The sequence below is a fragment of the Procambarus clarkii genome, chromosome 65 (genome assembly GCF_040958095.1).
Source record: "Procambarus clarkii isolate CNS0578487 chromosome 65, FALCON_Pclarkii_2.0, whole genome shotgun sequence".
Classification (NCBI taxonomy): Eukaryota; Metazoa; Arthropoda; class Malacostraca; order Decapoda; family Cambaridae; genus Procambarus; species Procambarus clarkii.
Window position 1 is genome coordinate 25,883,325 of NC_091214.1, and position 16,684 is coordinate 25,900,008.

Genomic DNA, 16,684 nt, shown 5'->3' on the forward strand with positions numbered 1-16,684 from the left:
CACGGAGACCAACAAAGACACAGAGAGACAAGAGACAGATAAGGCACCGTTTATGTTCCCATTTATTTTAGTTTTTTCTTAAAAAAAAAAAATAGATTTTTATAGATTCCTTAATTCTATGTTCTTATGTTAGCCGGGTCAGTGTTTTATGTGAGCTGACTGTTAATAGTTGGTTGCGATTGATATGTAGTACTCCGCCAGGGTCTAGTCAACCGTCGTTTACTTCGATGTTATTAGTTAGGATATCTCTGGTGATCTGGTTGTGTATAGAAACTACATGTTCTATGATGGGGGACCTCCGGGGACACTAGGGAGCCGGTCGGCCGAGCGGACAGCACGCTGGACTTGTGATCCTGTGGTCCTGGGTTCGATCCCAGGCGCCGGCGAGAAACAATGGGCAGAGTTTCTTTCACCCTATGCCCCTGTTACCTAGCAGTAAAATAGGTACCTGGTTGTTAGTCAGCTGTCACGGGCTGCTTCCTGGGGGTGGAGGCCTGGTCGAGGACCGGGCCGCGGGGACACTAAAGCCCCGAAATCATCTCAAGATAACCTCAAGATGGGGTCTTGTTTGTACATTGTTAGTACCTTGAAAGAGATGGTGATGAAAGAGAAAACACCATCTCTTTGTACCTTGAAAGAGATGGTGATGAAAGAGAAAACACCATCTCTTTGTACCTTGAAAGAGATGGTGATGAAAGAGAAAACACCATCTCTTTGTACCTTGAAAGAGATGGTGATGAAAGAGAAAACACCATCTCTTTGTACCTTGAAAGAGATGGTGATGAAAGAGAAAACACCATCTCTTTGTACCTTGAAAGAGATGGTGATGAAAGAGAAAACACCATCTCTTTGTACCTTGAAAGAGATGGTGTTGCCTTGCAAATATACTGAGATCGTTGCAGCTGACAGTCCTCAAGTGGGCATGTGAAGATATGGAGGACATAAAATGGAGGAGAGAGTCATGAAAGACGTACATGATCAATAAAGACACCCTTCCCACGCCGATCAGCTTCACGGGTATATAATTATTGGAGCTCTTCCAGTAATGCAAACATGTATCCTTAAGGCACACGTCAGAGGAATTAATAACATGTATTGTGCAGCCGGCGAATGACTGCACGACATATCGTAGAGATTTACTTCCGCCACACGTCAACTGTGGTGGTCGCTGAACTTAGGCAGTACGCCAATGGTTGTAGTAAATTCTGGCAGTTGGTGCTGGCTCACGCAGTAGTGTGCGCATCTAGCATGCAGGAAGACACGGTGAGTCAACTCCAGGATAGGTGTAGGTTCTTTTACACGCATGCACGCGCGCCCGCGCACAAACATCAGTTGAGAGGCGGGACCAAAGAGCCAAAGCTCAACCCCCGCAAGCACAACTAGGTGAGTACACACGCTCTATGGGGCCTCGGGTCTGAGTGGACAGCCCTCGGGGGTCGAGGTCCGAATGACCCGGGTTCGATTCCCGCCGAAGGCGGAAACAAATGGGCAGAGTTTCTTTCATCCTGATGCACTGTTTACCTAGCAGTAAATAGGTACCTGGGAGTTAGACAGCTACTATGAGCTACTTCTTGGGGATGTGTGCGCGTGTATTAAAGTGAAATATATATAGCAGGCATAATAGAAAAAAAATAAGAGTGGCTAGAAAGACGGGATCCAAGAGCTAAATAGCTCCATTCTGCAGACATAATTAATAATACTCAGACAAAACGCTATGCGTACTAGTGGCTTTAGGTATTGTATGTACTAGTTCCATCTATAAATCAGAATGTTTGTAACTGCATTTGCAGTTACTGCAGTTTGTTACTGCAGTTACTGCAGCTACTGCAGTTACTTTGCAGTTTGTAACTGCAGTTTGTAACTGCAAAAGTACTGTAAGTACTTTTCCTAAATAAATTATTATTATTATTATTTAAAATGTATCCAATCATCTGCTCTCCCAGGTACTCCACCTTCCCATCACCCACACACCAGCACTCAACCACAGGCTGCTCACCACCCCAAACAACTTGAACTGTGCCAAATTACACACAGCTGGCCACAAAATAGCCCTGGGTCACTTGGGAACTTTCTGAGGGCAACAGACTGACTTAACGCGTACTCGCCTATTTTTGTCCATAACATTTAGCTTCAGCACTTTGACAGGCTTTATAGCTGCTGGTTTTATATTTAATATTTATAAATAGTAAATACATAGTATTAATATATAGTAACAGTATTTACTATTTATGAATAGTAAATATAGTGTGTGTGTGTGTGTGTGTGTGTGTGTGTGTGTGTGTGTGTGTGTGTGTGTGTGTGTGTGTGTGTGTGTGTGTGTGTGTGCGCGCGCGCGTATGTGTGCGTGTTACCAAACAACAACAGTTTTATCTGGCCGAAAATTACAATTTTTCCTCTTAATGCTCTTTAATTCCCTTCTCCGAGGCTAGGTCCCCACATTTGCACCAGAGGTTGTACCCTCATATATATATATATATATATATATATATATATATATATATATATATATATATATATATATATATATATATATATAGAGGGTACAAATAACAGGGGTTTACAAAGAGGTTAATGATAACATCTGTGTATATTCAAGAGTTAGAAGAAATTGTGATGATACTTTTGAGAGCAAAACGGAAAGCATATACTGTCCATATAAAATACATTCAAAATAATAAAGGCCTTGTGAAAGTAATACTGACTGCTAGATACAAGGAAGTTACAGCCCGCTCAACCTGTTCCCGCTCTCTCCCTATTGAAGAGGGTGAAACAAAACAGAAACCCTCTCTGCCTAAGAGACAGAGATGGGGTTCACTGTCCCCTCTCTGCCTAAGAGACAAAGAGGGGATTCACTGTCCCCTCTCTGCCTAAGAGACAGCGAAGGGGATTCACTGTCCCCTCTCTGCCTAAGAGACAGATGGGGTTCACTGTCCCCTCTCTGCCCAAGAGACAGCGAAGGGGTTCACTGTCCCCTCTCTGCCCAAGAGACAGCGAAGGGGTTCACTGTCCCCTCTCTGCCCAAGAGACAGCGAAGGGGTTCACTGTCCCCTCTCTGCCCAAGAGACAGCGAAGGGTTCACTGTCCCCTCTCTGCCCAAGAGACAGCGAAGGGTTCAATGTCCCCTCTCTGCCCAAGAGACAGCGAAGGGGTTCAATGTCCCCTCTCTGCCCAAGAGACAGCGAAGGGTTCACTGTCCCCTCTCTGCCCAAGAGACAGCGAAGGGTTCAATGTCCCCTCTCTGCCCAAGAGACAGCGAAGGGGTTCAATGTCCCCTCTCTGCCCAAGAGACAGCGAAGGGTTCACTGTTCCCTCTCTGCCTAAGAGACAGCGAAGGGTTCAATGTCCCCTCTCTGCCCAAGAGACAGCGAAGGGGTTCACTGTCCCCTCTCTGCCTAAGAGACAGCGAAGGGTTCAATGTCCCCTCTCTAAGCGTAACACAGCGAGACTTACCGGGTATGTTTGAAGCCGTTCTGCACTATTTATACACTACAACCCTACTAGCAGGAAGTGTGTGCCTTGTGTACCCAGAGTACCTACCGGCCACGGAATCATTCGCCCCTTCCTCCTCTCTTTGGTTTTGTCCTAAATTCATCAAATGCCATAGAAGATGTGATACTTAATATTATTAGATGGCTTCAACTTGCCCTTTAGTGTTCGAATATTGTGCTGTCATTACCCCTTTAGGTGTGTGAGAGAGAGAGAGAGAGAGAGAGAGAGAGAGAGAGAGAGAGAGAGAGAGAGAGAGAGAGAGAGAGAGAGAGAGAGAGAGAGAGAGAGAATGATAAACAAAAAGAGAAGATAAACAACTCTTTAACTCGCTATTTATGCTGTTGATGTAAATAAAGTTCAAGCTGTTTGGCATGAGATATGTGATCTTGAAATATTAATTTTAAGCTTTTACACACACACAGGAAGCAGCCCGTAACAGCTGTCTAACTATCAGGTACCTATTTACTGCTAGGTGAACAGGCTCATCAGGGTGAAAGAAACTCTGCCCATTTGTATCCACCTTCGCTGGAGATAGATCCCCGGACCCTAGGACTACGAGTCCCTAGCGCTGTCCACTCAGCCGTCAGGCCCCACACAAATGTGTGTTTATGTGTGTTTGTATGTGTGCGCGCGCGTATGCATTTGCATGTTTTTCGTGTGTGCTGTGTACTCACCTAATTGTACTCACCTAATTGTGCTTGCGGGGGTTGAGCTTTGGCTCTTTGGTCCCGCCTCTCAACTGTCAATCAACTGGTGTACAGATTCCTGAGCCTACTGGGCTCTATCATACCTACATTTGAAACTGTGTATGGAGTCAGCCTCCACCACATCACTTCCCACATCACTTCCCACACCACCACATCACTTCATGTGTGTGTGTGTGTGTGTGTGTGTGTGTGTGTGTGTGTGTGTGTGTGTGTGTGTGTGTGTGTGTGTGTGTGTGTGTGTAGCGCTTGAATAGTTCCATAGCTACATTTATGGTATTTAGTATATAACCAATACAAGAATTCGGACCTGGCCGTCAAGGTTCGAATCCGGTAACAAACCTACTCTACCAAAATAGACTATTTTCTTTGAATGTCAATAAGCATTTGATATTCCCACTTATAAAAAGCTGTTGCTCAAAATAGCGAAGCAGCTTAGGATGTTTAATGAAGATAAATGTCACTTATTGCGTTATGGAAAAGACGAAAATATAAAAACGGAAACCTCGTACAAAACGCAGTCAAAACACAATATAGAACGAAAAAGCAATGTACTTAATAATATACTTAATAATTTACACCTGGAAAATATTAGAGCGACTGGTTTCGGATCTAGACACGGAAATATCATCCCATGAAACCAGTAAGCATGACAGGATGGACAAAATAGCCCCAATGAAATGCAAAGGTGTAGTTGGTGCGCTGAGAGAACTATCAACATCAAAGGTCCAAGACTTTTCAACACTCCCGCTACACATAACGGGCAAAGCTGGCCGGCCTCTCACGATGCTCGAGAGAGAACTCGATAAACACCTCCAAAGGATACCTGATCAACCAGGCTGTAATTCATACGTCAGGCTGCGAGCACCCACATCCAACAGCCTGGTTGACCAGACCACCAAACAAGAGGCCTGGTCAGAGACCGGGCCGTGGTCTTTGATCCCCAGAATTACCAGAAGGTAGCTAGGTAGGATAACTGTAAAAACAACAAACTTAGAAGGCGAGGAGTCACAATAACGTGGCTGAAAAATGTTGACCAAACCACACACTAGAAAGTGAAGGGACGACGACGTTTCGGTCCATCCTGGACCATTCTCAAGTCGATTGTGACCATTCGACATTCCATTTCAGACCATTCGACAATCGACTTGAAAATGGTCCAGGACGGACCGAAACGTCGTCCCTTCACTGTCTAGTGTGGGGTCTGGTCAACAAGGAACCTAGAATGTGGGTACATGTAGAGCTGAAGAACAGGTGAATGACCTATCAGAGGGCGTGAGCTCGTACATGCCAACACTGCAGACGATTCGAAGCTAATGAGGGACGTAGAACCCACTGAGGAATGAGGACAGTTACAGAAAGACTTTGATAACTGTAGTAGTGAGCAAAGAAATGGGTGTTAGACTTTAATCCCAACAAGTATTAGGTAATGAAGATTGTAATGAGAGAACGGAGACCAAGAGGTATCTACGCCATAAGGGAAAGACATCTACATGAAATGGAATGAGGAAAATATGTGGTAGTGAATATAATTGCAATACAAACAGCAGAGGCACACAAACAGGGTAACATCAATAAGTGGCGTACTGAAAAATATTCTTTCAAGATAATTTACACACCCTATTTAGACCAATATGCAGCACAGGCCTGGGATCAGCATCTTGTGAAACATAAATGCACAAATTAAAAAACACAGGCTTGCAACAAGACTGGAGCTAGAAATTAAGTATGTTAAACTACGAGAAAAGGTTTTATGAACTGGATTCTACAACCATAGAGGGGATATAATCACAACATAAAAGATAGTGAGCGGGAAACGTCATGGTGGACAAAAACATTCTCCATAAATTAAGAGAAAGCCGAAAACGCAAATGAGTTGAAAAATGTAAAGAAATCCTCATAAACTATACGGCTGGTCAACAAAAGGAAAAAAGTTGTGGAAACCGTTGTGGAAAAGGGGCCTCGTAGCCTGGTGGAAAGGGGCCTCGTAGCCTGGTGGAAAGGGGCCTCGTAGCCTGGTGGATAGCGCGCAGGACTCGTAATTCTGTGGCGCGGGTTCGATTCCCGCACGAGGCAGAAACAAATGGGCAAAGTTTCTTTCACCCTGAATGCCCCTGTTACCTAGCAGTAAATAGGTACCTGGGAGTTAGTCAGCTGTCACGGGCTGCTTCCTGGGGGTGGAGGCCTGGTCGAGGACCGGGCCGCGGGGACACTAAAGCCCCGAAATCATCTCAAGATAACCTCAAGATAACCGCCTCCATCACAACATTAAGACTAGATTCGAAAAAGATTTCGAACAATCAGGATAGTTCAATTATAACGTACATAACAGATACAAGAAGCACGTGGGGCCATGACAATTATAACGTACATAACAGATACAAGAAGCAGGTGGAGCCATGACAAAGAACTATAGACCTGACCACTTGGGCTGGACGGTAGAGCGACGGTCTCGCTTCATGGAGGTTGGCGTTCAATCCTCGACCGTTCAAGCGGTTGGACCCCATTCCGTCCCATCCCAAATCCTTATCCTGACCCCTTCCCAGTGCTATATAGTCGTAATGGCTTGGCGCTTTCCCCCCTGATAATTCCCTTCCCTTCCCGTTCTCACTGTCAGGGAAGCGCTGATAGGCAAGTACTGCTGACAGGACATACTTAAGGGAACGCGCCTTGAGGCCTTACACCCCCTCTCATAGTAGCTTCTTTCTTTATTATGCACCCCATACCCATCCCGTGGGCGGTGGTGGCAGGGTTACAGAGGCACGTAATCGGTCCAGGCAAGTGTTACATTAGGCTATTTTAGGCGGCAGTAAGCCTGGCTGCCCAGTGGAAGGTTAGTCTGCCCTTCTCTTACCTAACGGGGTTCCCTCAAATAATTGAATTGTATATGTGACGCTCCTTTGTGTATAGGCGGTACCCGCTAAACTCACACCGAAACTACGACTTTGGTACAACGTTCGAACAAGTTTTAACACCTCCTAACCAGTTATAACAACCAATATAGCAAGTTGTAACAACGTTCTAATACGTCATAAACACGTAAGCCAAGATGTAACAACTTTATTACAAGTTGTAACAAGCGGAAAATAGAGACAGTTACGGTTCGTGTTTCCAGGGTAGGTGTTTTCCTGTGTGTGTATATCTTCTAGTGTCTTAAATCCTTCCTATTTAATGATCAAACATTTATAATTTCATTAGTGGTGTTTACTAGTACGATATAGGTCATGTTATAATCATTGTAGCTTTATCTTCATAATCTATATATTTTTTTCCAGAATTATTTTGGAGACGAGTTTAGCATTATACCCTGGTATGCCGTAGATATATTTTCGCTAATTGTTTTTGTTTCTTCTCTTCCCCTCCCCACCCCTTCCCCCCTTCCCTACCCCCTCTTTATCCCCCTCTAATTTGTTCCCCCAATTTATCGCCGTTCTCCCTCCACTGCTTGGTGCCCCCCCCCCTCCCACAATTGTATAAAACAAAATAATCATTATTTGCATTTGTATTGAATTACTTGAAAATGTTTTGTGAACAATTTTAAATGTCGGCTTTATGTTGCACTCCTGAACATTTCTACTTGTTATTTTTAAGTTTGTTTCAAAAAATATAACAAAAATATTTACGAAATTTATATCGCTTGGCCTTATTTCACAACTTTATTTGGCATATTATACCCGAGTATTTATTTCCTAATTTTATGTCATGTTCCCTCATTGCCCAAACGTTGCCCCCCCCCTCCCCCACCCTACATAATGATGTATGCTTTGTTTATGTTGGAATGTCTCATTGTTTCTTATTTGTGTACATTACCCCATACCGAGTTGTTTATTTTTACATGAATGGCTCACCTGACGGTGTCACTCGTGTCTAATGGCGACCCTCCACCTCACACCCACGCCCCCCCCATTTTCCCCATTAAACTCCTCTGGCACCCTGCCCTTCTGGCACTATCTCCAACGCATACACCCTGCCCTGCTCCCCTTACCCTTATGACACGTATGCCACCACCACCCACTCTTTCACCCCAATGACACCCAACCAACGAACCACCTCATCTCCCCATTACGTCAAATATCTCCCCCCTTTCCCCACTCTTCCCCCCCCCCCCATCACATCCTTCCCCCGTCCACAGCAAGCACAGTGCTGGCTGAGCTCATGAGGGCAATTCTGACGGACAAGAAGAGTCATCGCTTGAAGAGGTCACACTATCATGTCCTCCTGCAGCCTCACCTCGAGGACCTGAAGTTGTCCTCGGGGGACGGCGACTCCGTCTCCGGGTTCCAGTACATGAAGGCACGATGCAAGGTACGCGCGCACCTTCACAGGTAACGTGTCCAGTAACACAAATAAAAAAAGGGGGCATTTCCGACGGCAGTTTCTGTTCCAGACACATTCCAGTCTTCCGTCTTCGGCAGAAACACTGCAGGTTGAAACCGGTACTATTTTTCAGGTTCCAATCCTACCAGGACAGGACGGTAGAGCGACGGTTTCGCTCACATGCAGGTCTGTGTTCAATCCCCGACCGTCCAAGTGGTTAGGGCACCATTCCTTTCCACCCATCCCATCCCAAATCCTTATCCTGATCCCTTCCCAATGCTATATAGTCGTAATGGCTTGACGCTTTCCCCCCTGACAGTTCCTTTCCCTTCCCTTCCGATTCCGGCGCACTGCAGCTACTTTTCTGACGTAAAATGTTTTCTGCTTATTTTTGCAGCGCGATACCAAACAGGTTCTCGTATTCTGAGGCTCTGATACAGAGCAAGTAGTGTGGGAAGACTGATAGATATAAGGTACTTGTGTCTATATGGCATACAGCAGGTACTATTATAAGTGCAACATATGGTACTATTGTAAGTGACACATATGGTACTAATATAAGTGCAACATATTGTACTAATACAAGTGCAACATATGGTACTATTATTAGTGTAACATATTGTACTATTATAAGTGCAACATATTGTACTATTATTAGTGTAACATATTGTACTATTATAAGTGCAACATATTGTACTATTATAAGTGCAACATATTGTACTATTATAAGTGCAACATATGGTACTATTATTAGTGTAACATATTGTACTATTATAAGTGCAACATATTGTACTATTATAAGTGCAACATATGGTACTATTATTAGTGTAACATTGTACTATTATAAGTGCAACATATGGTACTATTATTAGTGTAACATTGTACTATTATAAGTGCAACATATGGTACTATTATTAGTGTAACATTGTACTATTATAAGTGCAACATATGGTACTATTTTGAGGCTGTGGCACATAGCAGGAGCTGTTGTGGGGAACAGTAACGTAGCGGCGTCACTGACAGAAGGACAAAAAAGTACAAATCTCGTCAAAACGGCTTTCAAGCAGACCCGTGTTTGGAGTACCGCTGTCAGGTACTGTCACCAGGTACATACCTGAGGTACACACCGGGTACTGACCCGAGGTACACACACACACTCACCAGGTACATACCTGAGGTACACACCGGGTACTGACCCGAGGTACACACACACACTCACCAGGTACATACCTGAGGTACACACCGGGTACTGACCCGAGGTACACACACACACACACCGGGTACTGACCCGAGGTACACACACACACTCACCGGGTACTGACCCGAGGTACACACACACACTCACCGGGTACTGACCCGAGGTACACACACACACTCACCGGGTACTGACCCGAGGTACACACACACACACACCGGGTACTGACCCGAGGTACACACACACACTCACCGGGTACTGACCCGAGGTACACACACACACACACCGGGTACTGACCCGAGGTACACACACACACTCACCGGGTACTGACCCGAGGTACACACCGGGTACTGACCCGAGGTACACACACACAATCACCGGGTACTGACCCGAGGTACACACACACAATCACCGGGTACTGACCCGAGGTACACACCGGGTACTGACCCGAGGTACACACCGGGTACTGACCCGAGGTACCTTTGTGTACCTGTGAAGCCGCACACTAACCGATCATGTCGTCATCCTCATACACCATACGAACCACCAGACAGTGTCAGTGCTTTCCAACATACAACCTAACAACAGTTCGTTGAACTCCCGGGTACCTATTTACTGCTAGGTGAACAGATGCATCAGATAAAAGGAAACGTACCGAACCGTCTCTGTTTCGCCCGGGGATCGAACCCAGGATCCTCGGTTGTCAGCCAAGGATGTAGACTACTGCGTTTCAGGACCCAGCAATGTAAAATCAATTGGCAATTGATATCTGATGATGATAATATTATTTGTCATTCTATTACTGCAAACAGCAACAACAAAAGTTTATAACTTGGAGCCCCAGACCATTGCCAACAGGAACAACAGAGGCTTGTGAGGTGTAGCCCCAGAAGGTTGCCAACAGGAACAACAGAGGCTTGTGAGGTGTAGCCCCAGAAGGCTGCCAACAGGAACAACAGAGGCTTGTGAGGTGTAGCCCCAGAAGGCTGCCAACAGGAACAACAGAGGCTTGTGAGGTGTAGCCCCAGAAGGCTGCCAACAGGAACAACAGAGGCTTGTGAGGTGTAGCCCCAGAAGGCTGCCAACAGGAACAACAGAGGCTTGTGAGGTGTAGCCCCAGAAGGCTGCCAACAGGAACAACAGAGGCTTGTGAGGTGTAGCCCCAGAAGGCTGCCAACAGGAACAACAGAGGCTTGTGAGGTGTAGCCCCAGAAGGCTGCCAACAGGAACAACAGAGGCTTGTGAATCACAACCTCCAGACTGTTATTCGTGGCCTCTCATTTATGAATCACGATGAAGGAATGCTTACGCGACGTGACGCAAGTCAGTGAGGGTCATGAAAGACGGTTGTAAACGCCCTTCACGCGGCACCCATGATCAGTGCCACCGGCTATTTCCGTCCCTCTTCCCTTGAATAGCAGCGTCTTCCTATGTAGGTGAGGTATATATGTATTCACCCACATGTGCTCGTCGGGGCGAAACTCCTGAACCCTGTCGGACAAGTTGTCGGGGGTGATTAGAGATTAACAAATCACTTGCTTATACTATATACACATAGAAATCAAAATAGCGTGATGCATCAAATGAATAAATCCTCAAGGGCCGTGATGAGGGTTCGAACTTATGCCCGGGATGATCCCAGACGCTGCCTTAGTCGACTAGGCCTTAATTCAACCCACTTATTTCCGTGAATGTCCTCTCGTATCCCTTCTGGTCCATTCCATTTGCCCACTACACTGAAGAAATACTTCCTAACATTAATGTGTCTCAAGTGTGTAATCACTTAAGTGTAGTTACAGGATGAGAGCTACGCTCGTGGTGTCCCGTCTTCCCAGTACTCTTTGTCGTATAACGCTTTAAAACTACTGACGGTTTTGGCCTCCACCACCTTCTCACTTAACTCTGTTTGCCAAAGAAAACTAATATTTTTCGGCACCTTTGTTTCCTTAGCTTGGATCTGTGTCCTCTTGTTCGTGAAGTTGCTGGTTTCAGGAATTCCTCTTTGTCAATTTGGTCAATTCCTCTTAGTATTTTGTAAGTGGTGATCACGTCTCCTCTTTTTCTTCTATCTTCTAGTTTTAGCATGTTTAACGCCTCTAGTCTCTCCTCCTAACTCTTGTTTTTCAGTCTCAGAAGCCATTTTGTAGCATGCCTTTGCACCTTTTCCAGTTTCTTGAGATTTGGGCACCATACAACTGCTGCATATTCCAGTTTTGGTCTCACAAAAGTCATGAACAGTTTCTTTAGTATTTCACCATCCATATAATTAGAAGCAAGTGTGAAGTTGGAAAGCGACGCATTACGCTCCTCTCACAATGTTCTTTGTGTGTTCCTCTGGCGACAGCTTACTACCTCCAACCTCCCCCCACCCCCCCTCTCCAGGTCTTGTTCTTTATTAGAGTTCTGTAATGCTATTCCACATAATTTGTAAGTTGTGTGAGGTCTATTTTCTCCGATTCCACTTTCCATAACATGGCATATATTCACATTGAATTCCATTTGCCACTTGTTGCTCCACTTATTTTATCTAGATCAATTTGACGGGCATTACAATCGTCTGTGTCTGCTGTGTTCCCCAGTATCTTAGCATCATCCGCAAACATGTTCATACAATTCTGTATTTTCTCTAGAACATAATTTATGTAGACGAACATTACTGGTGCAAGAACTGAACCCTGTGGTACTCTGCTAGTAACACTCCTCCAGTCAGATACATTGTCTCCTGATTACTGCCCTCATCTGTCTGTCAGAACACTTTTCATCCATGTCAGAAGTCTCCCTGTCACCCCTTCCAGCATGTTCCAGTTTTCAGAACAGCCTCTTCTTTGGGACTATTAAAAGCCTTTTTTAGGTCCAGATAGACACTCAAGCCAACCACCTATTTCCTGTAGTATCTCTGTGGTTCTATCATAAAAACTAAGTAGATGTGTTACACAGGATCTTCCTGTTCGAAAACCATACTGTCCGTCCGTTACTATGTCATTACTCTCCAAGTGTTCAACCCATTTGGCTTTAACTATTTTTTGCAAGTGTCTTGACTACCACGCTTGTTAATGACACGGGTCTATAATTTAGAGCTTCCTCTCGACTACCATTGTTATAGACTGGTACCATGTCTTTTTCAATTTATCTGTTAAGATTCCTGTGCACAATGACGTCTGGAGTGTTGACCAGACCACACACTAAAAGTTGAAGGGACGACGACGTTTCGGTCCGTCCTGGACCATTCTCAAGTCGATTGTCGACTTGAGAATGGTCCAGGACGGACCGAAACGTCGTCGTCCCTTCAACTTTTAGTGTGTGGTCTGGTCAACATACTTCAGCCACGTTATTGTGACTCATCGCCTGCACGTCTGGAATATTAATAGTATTGGAATGCTCAGCTCAGTTGCACATTCTCGCAGCACCCAAGGTGAAACTCCATTAGGTCCAACCGCTTTAGGTCCAATTGCTTTATTTCTTCCTAGCCCCTTGAGTAATTTTTCCACTTCGTCTCCAGATACCTCGATGTATTCTAAGGCTTGCTCTGGAATTGGGATTTGGTCCGGCTCTCTGAAATCCTCATTTTGTACAAACACATTTTGGAACCGTTCATTTATCATTTCACACATTTCTATTTAATCCTAAGCAGTCCTGTTCCCCGTTCTAAATCTCTGGATTTTATCCTTTACATGTAGCTTGCTTTTAATGAATTTATAGACAAGGTCTGGATCTGTTTTACATTTGTCCGCTATACCTTTCTCAAAGTTCCTTTATGCATCTCCTCACCGCTGTGTGGTGAGGAGATGCATAAAGTGTGTGATTTCTTGCTTGTATTGCTGATATGTTTGTGGGTTTGGTCTCTTCCGGTATTGAACCCAGATTCTTGTCTTGTCCTCTCTGGCCCTCTTTCAACTTCTGTTGAACCAGTCCTGTTTCCTGGTCCTGCATCTCTGTCTTGGTATGAATGTTTGTGTTCCTTCACCGTATATTTCGCAAAATTTGGCATACATCTCATTTACTTCCTTGCCTAGCAACAAGACTGTCCAATTAAACTCATTACTAAAAATTTTAAGTTCTTAGAAACATTTAAAAGTTTCTAAGTGTGTACTCACCTAATTGTGTTTGCGGGGGTTGAGCTCTGGCTCTTTGGTCCCGCCTCTCAACCGTCAATCAACAGGTGTACAGGTTCCTAAGCCTATTGGGCTCTATCATATCTACACTTGAAACTGTGTATGGAGTCAGCCTCCACCACATCACTTCCTAATGCATTCCACTTGTCAACCACTCTGCCACTAAAAAAGTTCTTTTTAATATCTATGTGGCTCATTTGGGCACTTAGTTTCCACCCGTGTCCCCTAGTGCGTGTGCCCCTTGTGTTAAATAACTTTTCTTTATCTACACTGTCGATTCCCTTGAGAATCTTGAATGTGGTGATCATGTCCCCCCTAACTCTTCTGTCTTCCAACGAAGTGAGATCTAATTCCCGTAGTCTCTCCTCGTAGCTCATACCTCTCAGCTCGGGTACTAGTCTGGTGGCAAACCTTTGAACCTTTTCCAGTTTAGTCTTATGCTTGACTAGATATGGACTCCATGCTGGTGCCGCATACTCCAGGATTGGTCTGACATGTGGTATATAATGTTCTGAAAGATTCCTTACACAAGTTTCTAAAGGCCGTTCTTATGTTAGCCAACTTGGCATGCATATTATATATATATATATATATATATATATATATATATATATATATATATATATATATATATATATATATATATATATAATGTCGTACCTAGTAGCCAGAACGCACTTCTCAGCCTACTATGCAAGGCCCGATTTGCCTAATAAGCCAAGTTTTCATGAATTGTTTTTCGACTACCTAACCTAACCTAACCTATAAAGATTAGGTTAGGTTAGGTAGGGTTGGTTAGGTTCGGTCATATATCTACGTTAATTTTAACTCCAATAAAAAAAATTGACCTCATACATAACGAAATGGGTAGCTTTATCATTTCATAAGAATAAAATTAGAGAAAATATATTAATTCAGGAAAACTTGGCTTACTAGGCAAATCGGGCCTTGTATAGTAGGCCGAGAAGTGCATTCTGGCTACTAGGTACGACATATATATATATATATATATATATATATATATATATATATATATATATATATATATATATATATATATATATATATATATATATATATAATAAGCAGTCCTTAATCCCCGGGTCTCTAGATTAGAAGGAACAGAATAATTTTGTTGATTTATGAGCACGCGAGGTTGTCTTGGGAGGTCAAATGTGTGACGTCACGCCAGCTGGTCGTGGGACGTCACGCCAGCTGGTCGTGGGACGTCACGCCAGCTGGTCGTGGGACGTCACGCCAGCTGGTCGTGGGACGTCACGCCAGCTGGTCGTGGGACGTCATGTAACAAACAAGGCTGTCTAGTTTGTTACAGTCACGCCAGCTGGTCGTGGGACGTCACGCCAGCTGGTCGTGGGACGTCACGCCAGCTGGTCGTGGGACGTCAATAGAGTTGTATCACACAGGCTTAGATGTTTCTAATGTCTTTGTATACTTGACTTAATTCGCAAAAATATGTATTATATGTATTATATGTATTATATATATATATATATATATATATATATATATATATATATATATATATATATATATATATATATATATATATGTTTGAGAGAGACAGTGTATTCACCTAGTTGTGCTTGCGGGGGTTGAGCTCTGCTCTTTCGGCCCGCCTCTCAACTGTCAATCAACTGTTACTAACTACTATTTTTTTTCACACACACACCCAGGAAGCAGCTCCGTAACAGTTGTCTAACTCCCAGGTACCTATTTACTGCTAGGTAATAGAGGCATTTAGGGTAAAAGCAACTTTGCCCATTTGTTTCTGCATGATCCGGGAATCGAACCCGGGCCACAGAATTACGAGTTTTGTGCGCTGTCCACTCAGCTACCAGACTCCCTCAAGTTTGAGGTGCGTGTGTGTGTATGTGCGTGTGTGTGCGTGTGTATGTGTGCGTGTATGTGTGCGTGTGTATGTGTGTGTGTATGTGTGTGTGTATGTGTGCGTGTATGTGTGCGTGTATGTGTGCATGTATGTGTGCGTGTATGTGTGCGTGTATGTGTGCGTGTGTGCGTGTATGTGTGCGTGTATGTGTGCGTGTATGTGTGCGTGTATGTGTGCGTGTGTGCGTGTGCGTGTGTGCGTGTGCGTGTGTGCGTGTGTGCGTGTGTGCGTGTGCGTGTGTGCGTGTGTGTGCGTGTGTGTGCGTGTGTGTGCGCGTGTGTGTGTTTGTTTTAACTTTAGCGAATGCCTCCATCATTTTTGTTTCCTCCTATCTTGTTCCCACTCTTTATCTTGTCCGTCCTTTCCTCTACAATTTATTTGTTCCTCAACTCCTGTACATTTTCCACTAGCATGTCTCTCTCTGTCTCCCTCATCCATTTATATTTCCCTCGTAACTCACTCTCTCTCTCTTTGATAACAAGCGTTAATATAATTTAGTCAACGTAAATTCAACTCCTAAATATAAATAATGTTGACGAAATGTGGAGAAAATTATCAAATTCTGCAGTCTCCGTGGTGTAGTGGTAAGACACTCGCCTGGCGTTCCGCGAGCGCTATGTCATGGGTTCGTATCCTGGCCGGGGAGGATTTACTGGGCGCAATTCCTTAACTGTAGCCTCTGTTTAACGCAACAGTAAAATGTGTACTTAGATGAAAAAACGATTCTTCGCGGCAGGGGATCGTATTCCAGGGACCATAGGATTAAGGACCTGCCCGAAACGCTACGCGTACTAGTGGCTGAACAAGAATGTAACAATTCTTGTATAGATCTCAAAAAAAAAAAAAAAAATAAATAAGATTCAAAATATAGAAATAGACAATAACTCAAGAAAAATATATAGAGATAATTGAAAGAAAACGAAGGATCAGCTTGGATGAGGAAACGGCTCCAAAGAGC

General features: G+C 44.2%; 1 protein-coding gene and 1 long non-coding RNA gene across 10 annotated transcripts in view; one reads left to right on the top strand and one right to left on the bottom strand.

The window, feature by feature from the left end:
• LOC123771005 (uncharacterized) overlaps positions 1 to 16,684 on the bottom strand; it is a 424,821-nt gene that overhangs the window by 336,139 nt on the left and 71,998 nt on the right. The gene's annotated exons all lie outside the window — the stretch shown is intronic.
• The window catches only part of LOC138354973 (F-box/LRR-repeat protein 20-like), a 91,988-nt gene that overhangs the window by 3,607 nt on the left and 71,697 nt on the right, over positions 1 to 16,684 (top strand). For 3 of the 6 annotated variants that reach the window (XM_069309657.1, XM_069309658.1, XM_069309659.1), the window contains exon 3: positions 8,326 to 8,498. The exons of 2 other annotated variants lie outside the window; for them this stretch is intronic. In XM_069309657.1, coding sequence (XP_069165758.1) covers positions 8,326 to 8,498 — 173 coding nt within the window. Of the gene's footprint in view, positions 1 to 8,325; positions 8,499 to 16,684 lie in introns of those variants that run through there. One more of the 6 variants, XM_069309662.1, reaches the window with a different exon arrangement.